The sequence below is a fragment of the Pelophylax lessonae genome (assembly GCF_965119305.1).
Source record: "Pelophylax lessonae genome assembly, chromosome: 3".
NCBI classification, from domain to species: Eukaryota; Metazoa; Chordata; class Amphibia; order Anura; family Ranidae; genus Pelophylax; species Pelophylax lessonae.
This window is the reverse complement of record NC_138770.1, coordinates 324016306-324041803: the sequence shown is the minus strand read 5'-3', so window position 1 is coordinate 324041803 and position 25498 is coordinate 324016306. Positions and strand designations below refer to the sequence as shown.

Below are 25498 nucleotides of genomic sequence, written 5' to 3'. Positions count from 1 at the left end.
CCCTTCAGTTTCTCTAAAAGAAGTATGCTGAAAGCTCCCAAACAGGGACACTACCACCAATACATACTTGATAGAGGTTCTAACTGGATCTCAGTAAACAATACAGTACATGAATGAAATAATAAAAATCACTTGCAAAATACATGGCGATCACTGTCCTATGTGTATTTCTCATTAAAACATGTTCATCTGATTAGGGTCTGTATTAGCAGATGTATGCACAATACTGATATATTGTTTTTCTTAAATTAGCTTAACTATTGCAATCTGCACATAACTTTGCACCTTATAGGCTCTGCCAAGTCATATTTTTTCTTTTTGTTGCATTCCTAAATGCAGCCACTGCAAGGTTGTGGGAACTTTTCTGGCCCACAGACCATGTAAAAATATGTGTAAAAGTTACTTGTGAAGAAAAAAGTAGATTTATACTTACTGTATGTTGATATTTGGTCAAATACATCAAATGGAAGTCAAGAAGTAATATCAACACTAAATAAATGACTTGGCAGCAGCTGGAAGTTCAAGCAGGGGGGCAAACTGGCCAAGTTTGCCCATTTAGTCTTGTTCAATGAAATATGAACAGCTTAATTTTTGGTAAAACTCATGGCTCAACACTAGTAAACTTAAAAGACCAGTAATTCTTTGCAAGTGCAATCTAGCCTTGTCTTTACTAGTACTAAGGCAATTATTGTGCTCCTAAAATGTCACACACTTCTCTTTCTTTCCATTGGAGTACCCCATGACTCTGTTCTTGGGCCCCTTCTATTCTCTCTCTGCACCTCTTCCCTGGGCCAGGTGATAATCTCCTATGGCTTTCAATGCCACCTCTTTGCTGACCACACCCAAACCTATCTCTCTACTCCTCAGGTCATCCCCCCAATCTCCTCAAGTATTACAAATTCACAAAGAAATGTTCAGTATGGATGTCACACAATCGCCTCTTACTCAGTTTATCTAAGCTGCACTTGTAGTATCCACCCCAATCCTTCCCCTTTGCCTTTGCTGTTGAGATCAATAGTACACATTCCAGTCCCCCCAAGCATGCCAGAGTGCTAGACGTAATCCTAGACTCTGACCTCTCCTTCAAGTCCCATATTCAATTGCTGGCCAAATCTTGTTGCCTTAAACTCCATAACATTTAACACCACAAAACATCCACCTTACTAGCCAATCTGTGTCTGCCACCCATGTCTGCCAATCCCTCCTCTGGCTTCCACTAGCCCAACCTAAATAAATTCAAAATACTAACTATGAAATGCAAAGCCATCCACAACTCTGTCTCAGCTACATCACCAACCTCATCTCAATACCCAAATCGTCCACTCTACTCCTCCCAAGACCTCCTGCTCTCTAGCTTTCTCAACATTTCCTCCGATGCTTAGCTCCAGGACTTCTCCAGAACTTCTCCCATCCCCCAAAACAATCTACTTCAATCTGTCCAGGTATCTGCACATCTGCCTCCCTGTCTGCCTTTAGGGGATCCCTGGAAACTCATATTCAGGGATGCTTACCCCACCATCACCTAAAAACGGTATCAACCATCTCCATCAGTCCACCCCTTATAGCTATTAGCATTTGTACCACTTCCTCCCTTTTCAGATTGTAAGTTCAATAAGCAAGCTAAGTTCAAGCCCCCACCTCCCTGCCACTGTATCATCCCTTAATTTTATGTTTTTGTATTTGCTAAACTAAAGTAGGCAGTAGGCATGCAGTGCACACAAAACTAGGACTACTCTGGAAAAGTACTAAATTCTGTGGTAAAATGTTAAAGATTCCTGTGTTCCCATATTAAGGCCTTTTGTTAATAAAAGAAGATTTTGAGTATGATATTTTTTTAAGATTTTATGTGACCTGGTTGTGAAAAGCCAAATTAGCTTTTGCTGGATTTGCAGAAGCCTGGCAATGTTTACATTTCACAGTATAAGATGGCTTTTAGTCTCTATGGCTATGGTATGTGTAACTTGTAGCAGAGATACAGTATTTAGCCCCTGCATGTTGTAAACATAGTTGGGCATGTGGCCATTCCACGACTAATAAATTACATGTAATTACGAAGCAGGAAAATATCTCTTAAACAATAATTCTTGCATGTACTTGAGCAGTATTTTAATCTGGAGGTACTTTTTTATCTCAGTATCCTTGTAATATGGCCCTTAACAGTCTTTGGAATGTAAATAGTTCCACAGGTGCTGATATGTTGTGGATGTGTTATTAAAGTGGAAAAAATTTGTGCGGGTGCAGTGCGAATTTAGCCATACAAAGTGTATGGCTGAATTCGCACTGCACATCCGATCGCATGTAATGAAGGAGCAGTGCGCTCCGATATTACATGCGATCGCCGCACACGCGGAAGTGTAAACCGGCACTCAGCCACGTTCTGGCTTGTCTACAATTTTTGATAAATTTTTAGGCATTTTGCCAAAGCATCTCTAAAGAAGCCTCAAGGTACCCCAGGGTGCCTGGGCACCCTGATTAAAAAAGGCTGATCTAGACTATCTAGAACGGGAGCTGGGGTAAAGCATAATGTGTATTTATTTTAGTACCTCTTTACTAAGATAGTGATGTAATATTTTTATCAAAATGCAAACTGTAGTAATAGATCTCTTTAATAATTTGATACACTATAAATACCATGTAGCTATAGTAATAAATGTCGGCCTTATCACAATAATGTAGGTGCATTTCATAAAATTAGAATATCATCAAAAAGGTTATTAGTTTCAGTAATTAAATTCAAAAAGTGAAACTCATATATTTAAATAGATGCGTTACACTCAGAGTAATATATTTCAAGCATTTCCGTCTTTTAATATTGATGATTATGGCTTACAGCTAATGAAAACCCAAAATTCAGTATCTCAGAAAATGGGAATATTACATAAGACCGATTTAAAAAAAAAAAAAAAAAAGAAAAAAAGGATTTTTAATGCATAAATGTTGGCTTACTGTAAAAAATGTCCATGCACAGTATAGTATGCGCTCAATAAATGGTCAGGGCTCCTTTTGCATGAATTATTGCATCAATGCGGTGTGGCATGGAGGTGATCAGCCTGTGGCACTGCTGAGGTGGTATGGAAGCCCAGGTTTCTTTGATGGTGGCCTTCAGTTCCTCTGCTGACCAGTTTTATGGAGATGCTGATTTAATTTTCCAGCAGGACTTGGCACCTACCCACATGCCAAAAGTACCAATACCTGGTTTAATGATCATGTTATCATTGTGCTTGATTTGCCAGCAAACTTGCCTGACCTAAACCCCATAGATAATCTGTGGGGCATTGTCAAGAGGAAGGTGAGAGACACCAGACCCAACAATTCAGATGAGCTAAAAGCCACTATCAAAGAAACCTGCACTTACATAAATCCTCAGCAGTGCCACAGGCTGTTTGCCTCCATGTCACACCGAATTGATGCAGTAATTTATGCACAAGGAGCCCCGATCAAGTATTGAGTACGTACTATACTGTACATAGAGATACTTTTCAGTAAGTCAACATTTCTGTATTAAAAACTTTTTTTTTGGTCTAATTCTAATTCATAATCATCAAAAGTAAAAGAAAGGAATTCTTGAAATATATCACTCTGTGTGTAACGTATCTATATAAAATATATGAGTTTCACTTTTTAATTGAATAATTAAAAGCAATTTAACTTTTTGATGATATTCAAATTTTATGAGATACACCTGTATATAATAGAATGCACACCAACAGATGATTTCACAAAGGAAACCATTACCATATTTGTAGTTCTGTGGTAAGGCAATAAAACCCCATTACTGGCAGGAAAGAATTTCTTGGACTTATCTTTTTCATGTTTTGTGTTTTCTGATTATATATCATTGTTGGTTTTTCCTAATAATATATAGTTTTTGGATGATGTTAATTTAAAATGTATAATCCAATTTCACATTATTCAAACTTACTCTGAAACAGTAGCTAAAGTAAGTATTGCTGCATCATTGCTGAAAACAATGAGCTTTCACTTTTTGTAATATTTTTTTCTGGATGTACTGTATAATTTCTGTCCTTTACACATTTCTACAGTCAGAGATGGTTAAAAAAGTAGGATTAACTTTTTATACACATTGGCAGGACAAAAAGAGGTTTTAGAAAACCATCAGTGTATCATTGAGACATATTCTTCTCAATTAAAACCTGACTTGCAGAGATTCCTGCTGTTCTCATGAATGAGGAAGATGTAGCCCTAGGAGCTTCACAGCTTGTCCTGTTTCCACTGTCCTCCAAACAGCAGGCAGAATTTGTAGAGAAAGTTGTTGTTTGGGTCTGTAGTGTAACACCGCTGGGATGTACTGATGGCAATCTTTGATTAACCTTACAAGTGACATTAAATACATATTGCATCTTGCCTTTTTATTATCTAGGAATTGTTCTTGCCTGTTAATGAGGGTATTCAAGGGCAAACACATCCTTAATCTTTTACATCACACCATTTTCTTTGCTTCCAAATGCAGAGCTTTAAGGTCATAAATATGGATAAAAGGAATAGGGGTGGATACAAAGGTATGGCTGTCATATTTGTTATGAATCTGAATTGCACATATCATTTTCAGTTTTAGAATATAAAACTTTAATGACAGAAATTTTATTGGCAAACATTTTTAAAGCATAACTATACTGATATTCATTTTCCCTATCAAAATAATATGGCACATTACAGACTTCCAATGAGTTGATAAAACTGTATGTAAAGGCAAAACCTTTACTTGTTCTGCATGGAGTGAGTGGGGGAAGGCTAGAACCCGTTGATCGCAGTCTACCTGTCGACCACAGGGCAGGTGACAGGTAAACCACGAACAGGTTCCTGCGCCATCGGCCCCCACCTTCTAGGTGTCAGTCCTTCTCTTTCCACCCAGCCTCTAGCCTCCTCTGCCACACCTTCAGAGTGGCCCGGTCTTTCTCTCTCTCTCTCTTTCTCTCCTGCTCCCAGCCTCCTCCACCGCTGTCATCAGTGAACAGTGGAGACCGGGAGGCAGCATAGCTCAGGATGGAGGGCAGGTGACTGGTTGCTAGAACACAGGGCAGTCCTAAGCAACCAATTAACAGTTTGCTAATATGAAAATTAACTCTGCCAGCTCCTGCTCCCACCCTCTGTTCAGAACTATGCTGCCTCCCGGCCTCCGTTGTGTACACAGGTGGGACACTGCTATGAGAGGGAATGGGGGCCAGAGGTTACTGCTATAGGGAAAGTGGGGGAGGGCAGAGGACACCACTGTGTGTGTTGGGGGGGATGTGAAAAGGGTAGAAGACACTGTTATGGGCAGGGTCACCTAATAACAGTGTCTTCTTTCACCTGTCACATCACCCCTCACCCACCCCTTAAACCCTGCATTCTGAGTGTAATGCACACCTTTACCCTGCATTCTGAGCCTAACATATTCCTGCATTCTGAGCCAAACACACTCCTTAACCCTGCATTCTGAGCTCAACCCACTCCTACACCCTGCATTCTGAGTGCAATGCACTCCTGATCCCTGCAGTCTGAGAACAATGCACTCCTGATCCTTGCATTCTGAGCGGAACACACTCCTGAAACCTGCATTATGAGTGCAATGCACTCCTGAACCCTTCATTCTGAGCTTAATGCACCTCTGATCCCTGCATTCTGAGTGCAATACACTCCTGATCCCTGCATTCTAAGCATAACACATTCCTATTAAATTCACTGTGCCATATTGCATGATACTGCAGTACTATGCGATCTTGTGTCCACAAACACACTGTATTTTCAGTCTATGTTTGGGGTTAACAATGTATTACCCCCCACAGTAGATCACAAAAGGCAGTGCATTTTGAAATGGTGCAGTAAACACACATGGAACATGCCTTTCTCACACTGCGTTCTGGTGTGAACTGTCCCAAACATTAGGACACTATGCCCAGTGATGTTTGACTTCATCAGTGTTGTTCAAGTAGATCTCCATCTCCTAAAGGATGCCTACCCCTGGGCTACACCTTATGTTGAAGCAGCACACAGCCTAAGTACAAGAGTGCAAGCAGCTGTAGCACAAACAAAGTCCACAGCTTTGAGAATGGCACTGCTGTTTTGTCCCAGGTCTTTAAAGGGTATATCATTTAAAAGAGAAGAGCTGCCTGAGGCCAGGTTGTCCCACTTATCCTATTCCCACTTATCCTACCTGGCACAGGTCTGGGTCTCATGACAAAGTTCCCTTTCTCGATATTGTTACAGAAATTCAGAGCCCATAATTTCTTAACTTTTTTTGCAAATTTTAACATTGCAGTGTTTTTAGGAAGAGCAGAGGAAGTTATCTTTGAAAGGAAGCCATCTATAGACCTGGCTGCAGAATAAGAGTTATATGCATACTTCTGTGGGTGTAATATTCACCAAATATTCACGGAAGCTGAATCAATCTCTATAGTTTAAAAAGCATGCATCTGTGCTGATTTTGAGTTACTATTACAATCACTTTTGTATGCCCCAAAAATATTTATTGTCCACATATTTAACTTTACTTTTTTTTTCTTTACAAAGGAAGGATCTGCATGTCTTAGGGTCAATTAAGAAGATAACCTTACAACATTTTCTCTTTCTCCAGAATTACCAGTGCATACAAGCTAATGCAAGTCAATATGGAAGGCCTTAATTACTTGCATCAAATCACAAACATTATTAACATTTAGTAACTGTATGTACAAAATAGCATACATTTCTAGCAGTGCCCAGTAGCCTTACAAGCAGGATAATTTAAGCTCTACTTGCCCTGCCTTAAAATTGGAACAGACCCACAAGATTTAACTGCTTGCTCCCCCCCCAGATTATTATTGCTGTGTAGCCCTCCCATAGACCATTCAGTGCATAGACCCAACAGTCCTTTCTAGAACTACCTTTTATTGTGTGTCTGCAACAGTTGTTCTTTAGCTTATGTCCCCTCCCTTCAGTGTAAAAACAACACAAAAATATAGAGTCGGGGTTTATTGTTTAAGGGGTGGGCTTTATCTATTTAGAGTGGGGGTTTGGTGTTTTAGGTTTCATTTTTAATTTTTTTTGAGAGAGATATTTTCACCTATGCAATTGACCAGGCAAAAAGTCACCTTGCTATTTTGCAGCTAGTATGCCTGGGGGACAGGGGTCACACTGGACAAGAGATTGCAGCTTTTCTGTGGTGACTGACCACACACCCACTTCTGCCAGGCCAGGTCACATGTGACAATGACACCAACCTACTGAATGCCCATTGAAAGAAAAAGTTCACACAGTACTTGGCAGGCACATGTAGTGAATCTGGTGACGCTCCACTTCCTGGTTAGGTATCCTGGTTATCAGGATGTCCTAAAACAGGTCAGAAGAGTATGCAGTCACATTAGGCAGTTTTACCCACCTGGTAATATTAAGGAAAGGCTCTAGGCAACTGAGTTTTGTTTTCAGCATTCCAATAAAATCCCAGTACTGAGGCTCTTTTTTAGTATATTCAAATTGTTTCTTCTACTTCTTTAAGAATAGGAAAACATATTTACATGTGAAAAAAGATTGATATTTCAAGCATTCTGTTCAAGATAAAATCAACACCAGCTGACAAAATTGTCAATGAATCTATGTAGTGGCGTACCTAAAGCATTTGGCTCCCGGGGCGGATCCTATATCTGGCACCCCCCCCCCCACTTTAAAATGTAAAAACACCCACAAAAATTTGTAATGTTTTCAAGAATATTTATTGCAAAATTTCACAGCCCCCCATCACAGTGCCCCTTGCAGTCTGCCCCGTCTCTCTATTCACAGTCCCCCCTTTTGCACTCTCTGCCTCCCCTGCACAGTCCTACCTTCAGCATAGATAGATAGCTAATATTATTAGCAATGTGTTTAAGTTTGAGTAAGAGATTGGAGACTTGCTAAAGGAGATATTCAGAGACTGCAGACATGATACAGGAGATGGTCCGAGACTGCAGACATGGTACAGGAGATGGTCAGAGACTACGCACTTGATACAGGAGATGGTCAGAAACTACAGACATGATACAAGAGATGGTCAGAGACTGCAGACACAATACAGTAGATGGTCAGAGACTGCAGACATGATACAGGAGATGCTCAGAGACTGCAGACATGATACAGTAGATGGTCAGAGACTGAAGACATGATACAGTAGATGGTCAGAGACTGCAGACATGATACAGGAGATGGTCAGAGACTGCAGACATGATACAGGAGATGCTCAGAGACTGCAGACATGATACAGTAGATGGTCAGAGACTGAAGACATGATACATTAGATGGTCAGAGACTGCAGACATGATACAGGAGATGCTCAGAGACTGCAGACATGATACAGGAGATGCTCAGAGACTGCAGACATGATACAGGAGATGGTCAGAGACTGCAGACATGACACAAGAGATGGTCAGAGACTGCAGACATGATACAGTAGATGGTCAGAGACTGCAGACATGATACAGTAGATGGTCAGAGACTGCAGACATGGTACAGTAGATGGTCAGAGACTGCAGACATGATACAGTAGATGGTCAGAGACTGCAGACATGATACAGGAGATGGTCAGAGACTGAGGACATGATACAAGAGATGGTCAGAGACTGAGGACATGATACAAGAGATGGTCAGAGACTGCAGACATGATAGAAGATAGAAGAGCACTAGGGGGCCAGAGAGCACAGGGGAAGCAGAGAGCACTGGAGGAGCTGAAGGGCACGGTGGGGGGGTGGGGGGACTGGAGAGAAAACCAGGAGGGTGGAGAGCACTGGGGGGACAGGGAGCATAGGGGGAGGGAGATGAAAAGCACTGTAGGGAGCTGAAGAGCATCGGGGGGGGCTAAATAACAGGGGGGTCTAGTGCACGGGGGGGGGCTAAGAGCACTGGGGGGGTTGGGTTAAGAGCACTGAAGGGGGGATTAGGAGAATTGGAGGGGGGTTAAGAGCACTGGGGGGCCAGCAAAAGAAGTTGTATAGAAGGGGGATGGGGCAGCTGCATATAGGTGAATTGATCTTTCCCTATTCTTCCTGCAGGAGGGAGAGGAGGAGAATCAGTTATTCAGCAGCTGCAGGAAGAATAGGGAAAGATAAATTTGTCTATATGCAGCTGCCCCATCCCCCTCCTATCCAGCACAGTACACACTTGGGCAATGGGCACGCACTCACCTTCTTCCCGCTGAGGCCCCACCCCCTTCTTCCAGCCTCGGCTCCGCCCCCTTATTCCCACCGTGGCTCAGCCCCCCCGCTAGCAGCACGGACTGAAGGAGCTTCCACTGCAGCTGCCTTCACACTGCGATGCAGGATCTGTCAGAACATGCCGGCTGACACCCCCCAGTGGTAAGCCACTTAATCCATGTTCCAAACAAACTGAAAACAAATCCGGAATAAAGCAGGATCCTATTTATTTCTACATGAACTATTAATAACTATGAGGACCATTCTGTACAGGACTTCATATACAGCACTTGTTAGTTGCAGTTTTAATGTCACTGCAGTTAAAATCAAATATTAAACAGAGCCAAAAGGCTTCTAGTGATCGATCTTAAATGCCTTAGTAAATCTGCCTCTTAGTAAAAAGAGCTATAGAGATTACAGTCTCAGCAATTCCCAAAAGAGTCGTTTATTTCAAGAGCAAAACAATAAGAATGAAGAAATAAACTATGTTGATTTTGTGTATATTTCACTTTACTGTCACTATTACTACCTTTAACTGCTACTTTAAACTAAATTCAAAAAATAAAAAACTGTTTTGAATTGCTTTTGAACACTATTTAACACAAATGTAATAGATTCTACATTTATTGTACAGCTGCATTGTAGTGTTATTAACAAATATCAAAATAAAGTTGGTATACTAAAAATTTATTGCAGCTAAAAGCAATTTTTTGTTTTGTTTAAAGTTAAACTGTATTACAAAAGAACTGTGTAACATTAAGTATCATCATGGGTTTTCTTACTATTTTCAACTCTTAAGATATTATTGTGCACAGAGCAAAACCAGTGAGTTTGGCCAAATGCTTATAGTGATTTCAGTTATGGAAGGTAGTTGTTCCTCAGCTTTCTACTTTAAAGGATTAGTTCACCTTTTCGGGCAGAATTTTAGCTTTTTATAATAAATAGAAGCATTTTCTGGCCTAGACATTCCAATGTGCTTTTCTCTCACTTATCTTGTCTGCAGGATGTTTAAAGTCTTGTCAGTTTATTTGTATTTTTGAACTGATTTTCAGATTTCATCACTTCCTGTAGCTTGTATCAGCATTAACTTCCTGTTAGATCATCTCCCAGAAGCCTTCACTTCCTTATTGCATTACAGAAGAGGGCATGATAGGGTGTGTTCACCACTCTGGAACACGCCTCCCTCATTAGAATACCACATTCCACCCACTTCCTATACAATCTGATTGTCCAATCTCCTTTAGATCTCCCTTCAGCAATATAGTACAAGGGCCTGTCTGATTTGATACAAATTGGATGGATTGTTCGGGTGTACTAACGTAGTCCATAGTTCTGGTAAATCTAAAAGAAATTGTACAGATTGCATAGTGGCTATCTTTATAAAAGTACATAGGAGGGAGTGGATGGAGACACTCAGCTGTCAGGCCTCATTCACATCTCCACATTTCCATTCCATGCGTTCTTTTTGGAGTGTTTTCACTTAGCACGCATAGGGCAGTCCATTCACTTGAACGGGCTTCCCTATGCACAACTATTTTTTTGTGGAGCGGAGCGTGGTGTGTTACCTCAGTTTTTGGTGCATTTGGCACACTTGGGAACCCCTAACATGTAATGACAACAGAAGCACGATGCCCATTTGCAGCATTTCTGAAACATGGCACAGAACGCATTTTCTGGGCAGTTTGCCATGCTTTTGGAAACACATAGATGTGATTGCAGCCTAATTGTTCTTGTGTAAATGCACTAATTTCACTTTCAGGCCCCATTCAAACCTAGAGTAGTTGGAGCGCATGTTTTTTTAATAGTTTTTTCAGTGATTTTAATGGGCTGTGCTATACTTGGCAAAGTAGCTCACTGGACATTTTTGCAAGTTTTTTACTGCATTTGTCACCTGTTTTTTCATGTGGTAAAATGTGTATTTGCTTTTGTGTTTTGTTTACATTAACAGTTAATGACACTGAAAGCACAACTAGGTAATTTTAAGTGTACAAATGTTGCCATACACTACACAATCTACTTTAGATTTACCAAAACTATATAATAGGAAGACACACCTTCGATCCAATTACTCTGTATCCAGTCAGGCAGGCTCTTGCACTACATCAGGAGTGTCCCGTGGGCTGCATGTGGCCCCAGGTTGTTTAGCATGCAGTCTGAGTGTGTCTGAAGAGACCCTTGGGAAGCCAGGCAAATGGAGGAATGCTGGGGGGTGCTGTGAAAACTTAGTTGATGGGTGAAGGTGTGCTTGTGAGGTCAGCTAGTAAACTCCTTCCAGTGTCTTATTGGCTGATCTGTCTGTGTCTTTAACCACTTTTGCGTTCCAAACAAAAAAAAGCGTCAATTTTGAAAAATCACTAATATTTTCTACTTTCTGCTATAAAACATTCCCAATAAAAAATGTAAAAAATTATTATTTTTTTATCAGTTTAGGCCAATTCTGCTACAAATTTTTGGTAAAAAAAATCCTAAAAAGCGTATAATTGGTTTGCGCAAAAGTTATAGCATTTACAAACTACGGGATCGATTTATGGACTTTTAATTTTTTTTATAAGTAATGGCGGAGATCATCAATTTTCATCGGGACTGCGACATTGCGGCGAACAAATCTGGCACTAATTGACACTTTTTGGGGACCAGTGACATTAATACAGTAATCATTGCTAAATAATATGCACTGTTACTGTATAGATGACACTGGCTGGGAAGGGGTTAACACTGGGGGTGATCAAGGGGTTAAATGTGTTCCCTAGATGTGCTTACTAATTGTGTGTGGGGGGGTGGATTTAACAGAGGCACAGAGAGATCGGTGATTCAGCTTAGCTGAATCACACAATCTTTCCCTGCCTCTCTGACAGGAGAGCTGTCTTGGATTGTTTGTGATCGAGCCGGCTCCTCCTGCGGTCTGCCTCCCGCTGTGTCTTAACCACGTGCACATAATCACATAGATCTACGTGATTTTGCGCAGCCGAGCTGCCCTGCCACAGTAAATCTGCGTGGGTGGTCGGCAAGTGAGTAAACCAAGGAGTTTCTGAAGCGATCTGAGAAAAATAGACAAGGCCTTGTTTTCAAAATCAAAGAAAACAATTTATGTGCAACAGAGGTACATTAATGGCATATTGGTTACTCAGGGGAGCTGGATTTTAGAAAAAAAAAGTGAACGAAGCCTTTAAACGTAACTTCATTTTTGTTGAAAAAAATAAAAAATTCCCCTCTGGGTGATCTATGTACATTGCAAGGGTTTTAATAAACTTTGTTGCAGATTCCTAAATTTTGTTATTCTGAAGAAATCCCTGTGTGTTTGTATGTATCTAAGTGGGAAAGTGGGTCTAATGAGAGATTTCATAATTATCAATCAGCTGTTCACCTGCAATGCTCTGATGAGGAAAATTGCAGGCTCTGCATCTCTTTAGAGATGATTTCCTACTGGAAGTATCTCTTTAAAAAATTACACTTTTGTTTCAGGGGATGCCTGAAATCTGACTTGTAGACTTCTGGGGAAATTGGTGAGCCAATCACACAAGCAGGAAATGCTGTTTCTGGGGAGTGTTATGTACACATCCACATTCCAGGTAGCCATATTGCATTGCATTTTCAGAAAACTACAGAGCTGCAGATTGAAAAGGAGAAGTTATTTTTTTAATTAATTTAAAATAACATTATAATACAATATGGCTTGTGTCACAATTGTATACTCTTTATTTTTTTTTTCTTTATTTTCAATTTTTTTCCCATAAAGTGGAGTTACTCTTTATGTTTTCATATACAGACTTAGCTGACTATTGAATACAATAAAATGGGGCCATTGTTTCAGCCTTAACGTTAGGTCAACAATCAACCTCTAGATAGAAACATAGATAAAAGAGACTGCGTTGTACAGCTTCCAGAAAGCTCGAGCAAGTATTTTTTTTTTTTTTTTGCTGTTACTACAAACTTCAGCAAGTCTCTGTGGATATCAGTCAGAGGTTAAATGACCTTTTGTATGCAAAAACATCTTTCTTTCTCACATCTCTGCATCTGTAAATACATTAGTGTGCTCATATTCTTTAAATCTGTATGTGTTCTGAGAACAGTTATTACCTGTAGCGCTATTGCCTTTACTAGTCTTAAAACACAACAATGCAAAATCAGATAAGTATTTCATATTCAACCCATCCTGCTGTTTAAGTTGAATCTGCACATACATCATTTATTGCAGTCCAAAGAAACCCCAGCCATCACTGAAATAAAACAAATAATGCTCTCTCTTTAGAAAACACATGGTGCTCTGAGAATCTTGTGTAAAGACTGCTCCCTGTATTAAAACAATAATTTTATGTAAATTGCATAAATTGCATTAAAAAATAAATCTAAAACAGTTTAAAGTGTATAATTAAAAAAAAAATGACTAAAATATATTATTGATTAATAATAAATTCTCAATTATTAGTTCAGATGTTAGGTGAATATAATTTAATTCCAATTTGATATATTTTACTTCTATTTTCTCCCATCTTTCTTCCTGCAACCCACTACCTGAGGCTGCCAGCTCACATCATAACATATAGGGCCCTGGGGATTATCATTAATATTTTAACAAAAACAATACAATAAACAACTGACTGCATTTTAATTTAATTTGCCCTGCAGTGATACTTTTATATCACTAAAAATGTATTTAAACAAAGCAGTTTTGCCTTGGAATACTGGGGTCACCGGTTTGAGTCGGAACACTATCTGCATTAAGTTTGCATGTACTGTGCTTTTGTGGGTTTTTCTTTTGGGTACTCCAGTTGCTTTCCAAACTCTAAAGACATGCTGGTAGAATAATTGCCTCTTGTTTAAATTTGCCAAAGTATGTGTGTGCATGTAAGATTGTAAGTTTTTTGAGAGCAGGTACTCATGTAAATGTACAGTATGTAAACACTGCGTATAAGTTCACATTTTTCATGTTTTTTTCAAAGAAGAAGAAAGAAGATTATGCTACAAACCCCAATCAAAGATCTCTAAATCTAAGGGGATTAGCAATCCGATCCATCCAAAAAAGTCATAGACTAAAAGGATGGTACCTGAGCCTAGGGAAGGACATACAAGGTTTTGCCTGTAAGGTTTCCCTTTTTTGGCACCCCCTGGACTCTGGGATCTGGACCCTTGGTAAAACCAAACCCCAAATGCACTTTGGAAGGCTGCTCTACAGGTCCAGGGGAGTGGCCCCTCAAAAACATGGGAACCCAGTTCTTGAATGTCGGTGAGTGACAGAAACTCACCGTAATGGGTGAAGATCGGGTTCTTGTTACAAGACAGAATCCTGTGGTGGAAATACAAATAGTTTTATGCACTGTTCCCTTTAAGTAGAAAAGATACCAAGTACCATGTTTGGTCTCTGCCAGAGACAGTAGGTGTATCAGTTGTGACAAAGCACACCTTGTTTGTTTAAACATATTGCTTTCACCCTATGATGTTCACCTGAAACAGTAGGTGTATCAGCTGTGATGAAGCGCGCCTTGTTTGCTTAATCTGCTCTCATCCCATGTTGTTTGGTGTGCAGATTTTCACCTTGGCCCGAGAGCGCCCATGCATTTGTCTCCTCGGAGGCTCCAGATCAGGCAGTGCCTCCAGTGGCGTGTCTGTGGTGAAGAATCGTCCACTCGCACATGTGAATTTCCCTTATTTACAGGCACAAGCATGCACGTGGAGCCGGGAAGGGCATGTCATGATGCGATTGGCGTGCACATGGATGCCATTGTGCACATAGCATGCCTCACATGCACAGTAACAAGCGCAAACAGTGCAACTTTTTCAGGAAGTTTTTTAGTGCACAAGCTTCTGGAGGCTGGAGGGGACCCAGAACAGCAGCAGCTGGGTGCGTGAATCACTGTGGGTCTATGTTTACAGGCACGAACAGGTTTTGTTACTTTGGGATAATCAGTGCTGTGTGTGATAAGCTGTATCGTTTGTCACAAGCCTTGAGTACACTAAAGTTAGTACCTCAAGTTTTTCTTGCCTAAAAGCAATGTCCTCCCAAAAGAGGGGTGGGGGGCACAGCTGGAAGGGGCACTGTGGTGCCGCCGTCAGGACTAGTAGATCCTAGCAGTGCTTCCTCTGTGTTTATCTCCACTGAAGGGCCAGAGGCGACTAGCCAAACTGAGCTAGTACGGTTGTCAGGCATAATAGCCACATCCAGTACTTCTGTCTCAACCTACGTTACTAAGGACAATTTGGCGTCGGCGTTAGCCGGCCTTAAGGGTAAGTGCACTGCTACCTGTTAAAAGGAAAAGCAAATGTCCTTCTTTTAAGGTTTCCAACACTCAAACTCCCAGTACATCTAATCCCAGGCAGTTGCAACAGCCCCAGCCATCTGGGACAAGAACCAAGCCTTTGGGGCAAGGGCAGAAGAAACCCTGGGCCCAGAGATCAACCAAGTCTAGCTCTAAACCTACCCTGTGAAGGGTCGCCACCACTGGTTTTCGGAGGTCTGGGTAGAAATAATTCAGGACAACTGGGTTATTTCCATTATTTCACAGGGGTAAAAACTAGAATTTCGGGTATTCCCGCATCCACAGTTTGTAAAGTGAAACATACCTGCAGATCCTCTAACAAAAAATCTTTCTGGCTCTGAACCATTCAAGGTCCCAAAAAGTGATTACAGAGGTTCTGTAAGATGAAAGACTAAGGGGTTTTTACTCAAACCTTTTCGTAGTCCCCAAACCAAATGGATATGTTAGACCTATTCTGGATCTCAAAGCTCTGAACCAGTTTCTAAACATTCGTACTTTCCGAATGGCCTAAATTCGCTCAGTCATGGCCTCCCTGCAGGGAGAGGAATTTCTAGCATCCATAGACATCAAGGATGCATACCTTCATGTGCCTTTGATTCAGGCCCATCAAAGGTTTTTACACTTTGCAGTAGAAAACCATAATGTTCAGTTTCTGGCTCTGCCTATATGGTTGGCCACAGCTCCAAGAGTGTTCACAAAGATCCTAGCTCCAGTATTGGCTGCTCTAATGTCTCAAGGGATATCAGTGGAAGGATATCTAGACAATCTATTACTAATAGATGGATCGGCTTCGGTTCTAAGCCAGAATGTGTTCAGGACAGTTCAGTTCATAGAACATCTGGGTTGGATTTGGCAAAGTCAACATTACAGCCGGTCCAGCATCTGGAGTATCTGGGTTTCCTTGTGGACACAATACAGACAAAGGTATTCTTGTCATCAAGAAAGATCACAGCCCTTAAGGATCTGGTTCGATCTGTGAGAAGGGAAGAGTATCCTTCTGTATGTCTTTTGCATGAGGTTAGGTAAAAGGTAGTGTCCTCATTCAAAGCAGTTCCCCAAGCTCAATTCTATGCCAGAACTTTACAGAACAACATTCTGTAATCATGGACCAGAAAGGTTCAGTCCCTAGATTGGTGGATGTCTCTGGTACCAAGAGTACAACAGAGTCTGAGTTGGTGGTTGATAATCAGGAAGTTGGAAAAAGGGAAATCCTTTCTTCCAGTAGACTGGAAAGTAGTGACTACAGACGCCAGTCTCAACATGTGGGTAGCTGTTCTGGAGGAATCCACTGTCCAAGGAAAGTGATCTTGGGTAGAAAGGAGCATTACTATCAATATCCTGGAAATCCGAGCAGTTTGTCAGGCATTAAAGTACTGGACACCTAGACTTCAAGGTTACCCTGTCAGGTTGCAATCCGGCAATGTCATGGCTGCGGCTTCACTTAACCATCAGGGAGACACCAAGAGTCAGTCAGTCCAGAAGGAGGTGGATCTCATCCTATCTTGGGCTGAAAAATGTATTCCATGCCTCTCAATGGTTCTCATTCCGGGAATAGAAAACTGGCAGGCAGACTTCCTGAGTCGTCAACAGATGTTTTCGAGGAAATGGTCATTACACCCTGAGATCTTTGCATTGATCTGACATTGCTGGGGGGTTCCAGATGTAGGTCTGTCGGCATCCAGGTTCAACAACAAGTTGAAGAGATTTGTGTCAAGGACCAGGGATCCACTTGGAGTTGGAGTGGATGCTTTGGTAACTCCTTGGGAGGAGTTTTCCTTGATCTATGTCTTTCCTCTGGTTCAGTTGCTGCCTCGTCTTCTATGCAGAATCCAGGTAGAGGGGAAATTAGTAATCCTGGTGGCTCCAGCATATCCCCAGAAGGTTTTGGTATGTACAAATTCTAAAATTGGCACTGGAAAGGCCTTGGGTTCTTCCACTAGGTCTGGACCTGCTCTTTCAAGGTTCAATATTCCACCCTGCTTTACAGTCTCTAAATTTAATGGCTTGGTAATTGAAGCCTTGATCTTGAAGGAGCGGGGTATATCTTGCCCTGCAGTCTGTACCCTGATAAATGCTAGAAAACCAGTCTCTAGAGGCATTTATTACAGAGTCTGGAAATCTTACATTTCCAGGTGTGAGGCCAGGAAATATCATCCCCGCAAATATATTATCAGGAGAACTCTAGCTTACTTGCAAGTAAGGGTAGATATGAATCTAGCCTTGGGCAATATTAAGGGTCAAATTTCAACCCTATATCGTTTTTTTTTTTTTTTCTCAGAGACCGATCACTTCTCATTCCTTGGTTCAAACCTTCATTCAAGGGGTGCTACAAATGCTTCCACCAGTGAAGCCATCATTGTATCATTGGGATCCAAATTTGGTGCAGGCAGTTTTACAGAAACTGCCTTTTGAGCCCATGTGGCATACCCCTCTGGTTCTTTTGACCAGAAAATTGGTATTTTTGGTTGTAGTAACTTCAGCCAGAAGAGTTTCAGAATTAGCAGCTCTTTGTTTGAAAAGGTCAGCTCAACCTTTTGTTCCTGCTGCCAGAAGGGCCCAGGAAAGGGCAGGCAGCATCTAAATCTACTATTTCACAATATATTTGCCAGGTTATTATCCAGGCGTTTGGTTTAATAGGGAAGGTTCAACCTTTTCTGGTAATGGCACACTCTACTAAAAGAGTAGGTACCTTTTGGGCAGTTCGCTATCAAGCTTCTATGGCTCAGATTTGCAAGGCCCCGACTTGGTCGTCAGTGCATACGTTCAATAGATTCTATCAAGTGGATGTTAGGACCCCAGAGGAATCTGCATTTGGCCACAGTGTTCTGCAGGCAGCTATGTAGATCTTTTGGGGTCTGATGGTGGTATTTATGGTATCCCCCCTCAAGTGCATTGATTTGGGACATCCCATATAGTAATGAATATGGCTGCTCTGTGTCCTGTGATATAAGATAAGGAAATGTGGATTTTTCCTACAGCTCACCTGCAAAATCCAATTCTTGTAGCACATCATGGGACATAGAGGTCCCTCCCCTCTTGTCTGGGATGTTTATTGCTTGCTAAAAAAAAACTGAGATACTTCCTGTAGGAGGGGTTATATGGGGGGACTTCCTGTCTGATTTGTTGCCAGTGTCCATTCACCTATAGGTGGCGTATAACTCATATAATAATAAATATGGCTGTCCTGTGTCCCGTGATGTACTCCAAGAAATGGATTTTACAGGTAAGCTGTACTAAAAATCCATATATATATATATATATATATATATATATATACATGCACAGTATCTCACAACAGTGAGTACACCACTAACATTTTTGTAAATATTTTATTATATCTTTTAATGTGACAACACTGATGAAATGACACTTTGCTGCAATGTAAAATAGTGAGTTTACAGCTTGTATAACAGGGTAAATTTTCTGTCCCCTCAAAATAACTCAACACACAGCCATTATGTCTAAACCACTGGCAACAAAAGTGAGTACACCCTTAAGTGAAAATGTCCAAATTGGGCCCAATTAGCCCTTAATTCCCTCCCTGGTGTCATGTAACTCGTCAGTGTTAAAAGGTCTCAGGTGTGAATTGGGTGAATTGAGAGCAGGAGTTCTTACATTTGATGGTATTGCTCTCACTCCCTCAAACTGGTCACTGGAAGTTCAATATGGCACCTCATGGCAAAGAACTCTCTGAAGATCTGAAAAAAAAGAATTGTTGCTCTACATAAAGATGGCCAAGGCTATAAGAAGTTTGCCATGACCCTGAAACTGAGCTGCAGCATGGTGGAGGACAGGTTCAACTCAGAACAGGCCTCGCCATGGTCCACCAAATGAGTGTCCATGCTCAGCGTCATATCCAGGGGTTGTCTTTGGGAAATAGACATATGAGTGCTGCCAGAATTGCTGCAGAGGCTGAAAGGGTGGGGGTCAGCCTGTCAGTGCTCAGACCATAAACCACACACTGCATCAAATTGGTCTGCACGGCTGTTGTCCCAGAAGGAAGCCTCTTCTAAAGATGATGCACAAGAAAGCCATGCAAATAGTTTGCTAAAGACAAGCAGACTAAGGACATGGATTACTGGAACCATGTCCTGTGGTCTGATGAGACCAAGATAAACTTATTTGGTGAAGATGATGTCAAGCGTGTGTGTGGCGGCAACCAGGTGAGGAGTACAAAGACAAGTGTGTCCTGCCTACAGTCAACCATGGTAGTGGGAGGGTCCTGGTCTGGTGCTTGCATGAGTACTCCCGGCACTGGGGAGCTACAGTTCATTGAGGGAACCATGAATGCCAGCATGTACTGTGACATACTGAAGCAAAGCATGATCCCCTTCCTTCGGAGACTGGGCCACAGGGCATTATTCCAACATGATATTGACCCCAAACACACCTCCAAGATGACCACTGCCTTGCTAAAGAAGCTAAGGGTAAAGGTGATGGACTGGCCAAGCTTGTCTCCAGACCTAAATCCTTTTGAGCATCTGTGGGGCATCCGCAAATGGAATTTGGAGGAGCGCAAGGTCTCCAACATCCACCAGCTCCGTGATGTCGTCATGTAAGAGGACTCCAGTGGCAACCTGTGAAATGCTGGTATACTCCATGCCCAGGAGGGTTAAGGCAGTGATGGAAAATAATGATGGCCACACAAAATATTGACACTTTGGGCCCAAATTGGACATTTTCACTTAGGGGCATACTCACTTTTGTTGCCAGTGGTTTAGACATTAAGGGCTGTGTGTTGGGTTATTTAGAGGGGACAGCAAATTTACACTGTTATACAAGCTGTACACTCACTACTTTACATTGTAGCAAAGTGTCATTTCTTCAGTGTGGTCACATGAGAAGGTATAATAAAATATTTACAAAAATGTGAGGGGTGTACTTACTTTTGCGAGATACTGTGTGTATATATATATATATATATTTTTTTTTTTTTACTACAGTTTACTTAGTAAAATACTATAAGTACTATATGGGTTATACTCCACCTACAGGGATCGTAGAGCTCACTTAGCTGCTGCTAACTAAGGAATATATTGGGGTAGCCCTAGTGCAATAAATTGTATATAAGTAATACAATACCTGTGTTAAGCAAATTCCGGGAGGCAGGGGAAGACAGAAAAGCCTGGCGTTCTATTGTCACGAAGAGTCGGACACGATTAAAACGACCGAAGAACAACAACATACAATACCTGTAATAAATATATATGAGCCATGACAACTGCTCTGACTATTTTGAAAATAGGATAAAATGGGAAAGGTACACACATGCAGGGCAATATACAAAATGATAGAAAAGGTCCCCAGTGTGCTTTTGAACTAGTCGAAAAAAAAAAAAAAACTGTTTTAATCAGAGATCTTTTTGTTGCATACATTTGCAAATACATGTTGAATTCACACTGCTGCTTCAAGGTATCTCTGAAAAGTGTGGTCCCTGTTAATGTAGGGAGGAAAGGGCTGCCTCCATTTGAGCTTGGGCTCAGTTTGTGCATGGCTATATATTTCATAAATCGGAATTCAGATAGTTATGAGTTGGGAGGTACAATTTTCAGGGTACTGTGACACAATGGAATGGCTTTAACATATATATCTGTAGAGTATGTATATAGATACAGTATATATATATATATATATATATATATATATATATCTTTGTATATATGCTGCTTTAATAAAATGTGAGAACATTTAAGTTAAAACTATAATTGTGAAAAATTTACAGTGCAACGATTTGGTTTTGTTTTGTTATGAAAGCTGTCAAGATATAAGGATACATTGTTATTGTTTTGTTATTAAAGCTGTCAAGGTATTCAGGTGTTATAAAGCACTTTTAAATCTTGGGAGGCCAGGATTTTGATAATACATTTTAGATGTGTGATCAGATAATAAAGTTCATGTATGTTTTTTAACAAATACATTTATTTTACTTTAGACTGAGCTTCTGATTTTAGCCGTTAGGTTAAAATCAGGATATGTCAAAGTATATGAAAAAACTTGTACAATATATAATGTAACTTTAACTTGAAAAGTTACATTCTATATTGTAAAAAAATTAGATAAATACGTTTCTCCATGGAATTTGGTTAAAAAGGCATACACTGCTAAGGCTTATCTTGACTGTGTGACATCAGCTCCTTATTTAAAGCTTCTGTCATTGGTTTACTTGTGACGTTATAATCAGACTGAAGTTTCCTGCTGATTTGTTTTTTTTTTAACCGCTTGCTGACCGCTTACCGCATATATACTGTCTCAGTGTGGCTCTCCCAGGCAAACCGACGTAGGTATACGTCGGTCGCCAGGTGGCAGCTAGGGAGTGAGCGCGCGCCGCTGGCGGTGCACTCCCACTGGCGGTGCACTCCCGCTCTTCAGCGGGGAGGCCGATGCAGTGGGCAGGCGGCTCCGATTGCATTGTTCCCTGCTGAGAGAGAAGGACGGTCGGCTGTTGTAAACACAGCTGACCGTCCTTCTCCCTGGGATGATCATAGAGCCCATGTGATCCTGCTATATAGGATCACATGTTTCTATGGTCACTTCATTAGCCACGCCCCCCCCCACAGTTAGAATCACTCCCCTAGGCTCACATTTAACCCCTTGATCACCCACAGGGTTAACCTCTTCCCTGCCAATGGCATTATTACAGTAACAGTGCATATTTTTAGCACTGATTACTGTAGTAAGATCACTGGTCCCCCCAAAAGTGTAAAAAATGTCAGTTAGGGGTCCGATATGTCGCAGTCCCACAAAAAAATTGCAGATTGCCGCCATTACTAGTAAAAAAAACAATAAAAATTATATACTGTAAATCTTTCCTGTAGGTAGTAGCAACAAACCAATCAAAATACGCTTATTGCAATTTTTTTTACCAAAAATTTGTAGCAGAAAACACATTGGCCTAAAATGTTAAAAAAATTTTGATTTAAACAATTTTTTGGGGGAATGTCATATAGCAGAATGTGAAAAATATTGTTTTTTTTTTTTTTTCATAATTGTTGCTCAAAATACTATAGCACAAAAAATAAAAATCGCAGAGATGATCAAATACCACCAAAAGAAAGCTCTATTTGTGGAGAAAAAAAGACGTAGATTTAATTTGGGTACAGCGTTGCAATTGTCCATTAAAGTAAATCACAAAATAGGGCCTGGTCAGGAAGGGGGAAAATCCCTCCGGTCTTAAAATGGTTAAAGTTTAATTCTCTGTTATGATGGGTTGCAAATCTGTGATTATCTTTCTCATCTCTTCTAGTGCTGGATTATATGTGGTTACTAGAGGTACAAGGTTATTTGTTTTTATTTTTTTAGGGCCGCATTTATGCTTGAATTGATGGTTTTGTCCTTGTAACCTGTCTTGTGGAGAGAATCTCCTAGTACTCTGAGATATTTATTTCCGTGTTTTTGGTCTGAGCATATTCAGTGCTATCTGATGGCCTGACTGTGTATGATGGCTGTTTGGTGTGTTGGGGGTGGAAGTTGGAACTGGGGATCCAGTTGCATCTATCAGTGGGTTTCCTGTATATTGAGATGTGTAGCTTGTTATCCTTGATGTATATTGTGATGTCTAGGAATTTTTCATCTGAGGTTGAATAGTCCATCTTTAGTTTGATTTATGGGTGAAATGTGTTGATCAATGAAAAAATTTTCTTCACCATAAACTTTTATAGAGTATTGTTATTTTAAATATAATAAACAGATATAACAAACATGTATCCAGTTTTCCTTGAATATCCATCCATTCAGTCTGTGCAAAGAAAAGGCTGTGATATTTTTAGGTTAAATTCTTGAAATATATTCATTGTCTGCAGTTTTAAACTATTTTTTCCTAAAGTCATAACATTTTTTTTCCGAATATAAAAAGTACCGTATTTTTAAAATATATAAAACTACAAAAATGCATTTGGTTGCTTCATATAGTTATACTGTACATGTGTCTCTTTTTCTAACAGGTTTTGATTTAATAAAATGTGAGGATCCAGGAATACCAAACTATGGTTACAAGATTCGTGATGAGGGTCACTTTGCTGATACAACTATTATGTATAGCTGTAACCCAGGTTACACAATGCATGGAAGTAGCATACTTACTTGTCTCAGTGGAGATCGGAGAGTGTGGAACAAGCCTTTACCAACATGCACTGGTAACACGAAAAGTTTCTATTTTTAAAAAAATAAAACTGTTTTTTAAGGCTTTTGAATGCAATCCAATTTATTGCAAGCAGGAAATATTCACTTTTCAATGTAAATGCTCCCTTAGGGAAGTGAATAAATTAAAGATTGTACTTTAAATTAAACAATCATGTGAAAGGACAATTACACCACATCAGCTTTTCATTAAAGGATAAGTAATCTTTAAAAAAAAAAAAAAGATAAATGCACATCTTTTTGCAGATAAGAAAACATGCACTTTTTGTTTTTTTACATTGCAGGCTGTAAAGCATTGCACTCATGATCAACAGATTATGGGTACAATACCAGGATCCTACAGACTCTCAGTCAGCTGTCTGACCATACTTAAAACACAGACAGACAGTTTCTGAAGAGCAGGAAGATTCAATGAACTATGAGAGCACTTACCAGTACCCTCACAGTTTATTGAGAAATACAAGCCACCTGCCACAATGAAAGATGGTATTTGTAGTCTAATAATTTATGGAAAGCTGTGAATGAATGATGTGGCTACATGGGTGAAGCATGGGCATGCTGTTTTTGAATTGTGTTAGCAGGTGCTGGGAGAGGATCCCCTGCCTGCTGTCACAATAAGGGATTGTGTGGGAGTGTGGGCAAGTGCTTTAGTAACATCTTACATGTTACAGCCAGAATATGGGGGAAAATGTACCATGTTACTAATAGTGAATGTATCCTTTAAGCTATGTAACATTCACTTTGCAGAAAACGCCATGAGGACGATTTGCTAAAGGTATTTAAAACTGTTCACTTAGCAACATTAACATTTACTTGGGACAGTGTACATCCAGGATTCAAGGTGAATGTTCGCTTAAAGCAGATGTACAGCCAAAGCTTGTTTGGCTCTACATCTCCTACGGATCACAGGACTGAACTCCACTCTCTGCTGTTATCACAGATGTCAGTCCAGGCACCGCGTCATTGCGACAATGGAAGTCGGGATCCACCAGGTGCCTGGACTGACACCCGGCTCAGCCTCTTAGCAAGCTGCTGAGAACCTGAGCTGGCCACTCCCCACCCCCTCCACAGCCCAGTGCTCCAATGAGTGAGAAGGGGGCAGAGCAGAGAGCAGTAACTGACAGTCAGCAGCTCTCTGCTCACGGAGCTGTCAGAACTGAGTGATCAGAGGTGTTCGATCACTCGGTTCTCAGTGCAGAGGCGCCAGGGGACAGATGCATCTTCAAACTGATGCTGCATCCACCCAGGTAACTATAAATGGGAGAAAAAAACAATCCTTTAATTATTTTTTAACTAAGTAAATAAAGTGAAGCTTTGTTTACTTTGAATACCCTACATGTGCAAGGGATTTTACAAAAATATTTTTTTTTTTACTTTTACATGAATGAATGACTTAGCAAACACAGCTTCCCCTTTTCACTAAGGCTCCATTCACACCTGGGCGTTTTCAGCTCCAAAAACGCTCAAAAAAAACGTTTCCAAAATGCCCAACAAGAAAAATCCCATTCATTTAAATGGCCCCTGTTCACATCTGAGCGTTTTAACGCCTGAGGCAAAACGCCCAACACTCAAAAAAGTACATGAGCTTCTTTTTGGGCAGATTGCAGGCGTTTTCCATTGTTCTCTATTCAATCTAAAAACGCCTGCACAAAAAACGCCTGAAAAAACGCCTGTAAAAACGCCTGAAAAAACGCCTGAAAAAACGCCTGAAACAAAAACGCCCAGGTGTGAATGGAGCCTAAGTGAAGTAAACAGTCACTTTCCCATGGTAAACAATCCTTACTCTTTTTATAAACAAAACCCATTGTACTCTTTCAGTAAATTAACCTCATTGCTTAGGTACTGTATATACACGACACGCCTGAACTCCTAAACATTACATTGTTTGTTAATTGGTCCAAAATAAAAAATACATTTAAGAAGATACCATGTTAAATTGTTTTAATAGATTGTAATGCGTATGCTATTTTT

The 25498-nt window shown here is 40.6% G+C and overlaps 1 protein-coding gene across 1 annotated transcript in view; it reads left to right on the top strand.

Annotated features, from left to right (window-relative positions):
- The window catches only part of CSMD1 (CUB and Sushi multiple domains 1), a 2644830-nt gene that overhangs the window by 1991221 nt on the left and 628111 nt on the right, over nucleotides 1-25498 (top strand). Inside the window, exon 24 of the mRNA XM_082250071.1 lies at nucleotides 23332-23523. Coding sequence (XP_082106197.1) covers nucleotides 23332-23523 — 192 coding nt within the window. The remainder of the gene's footprint in view (nucleotides 1-23331; nucleotides 23524-25498) is intronic.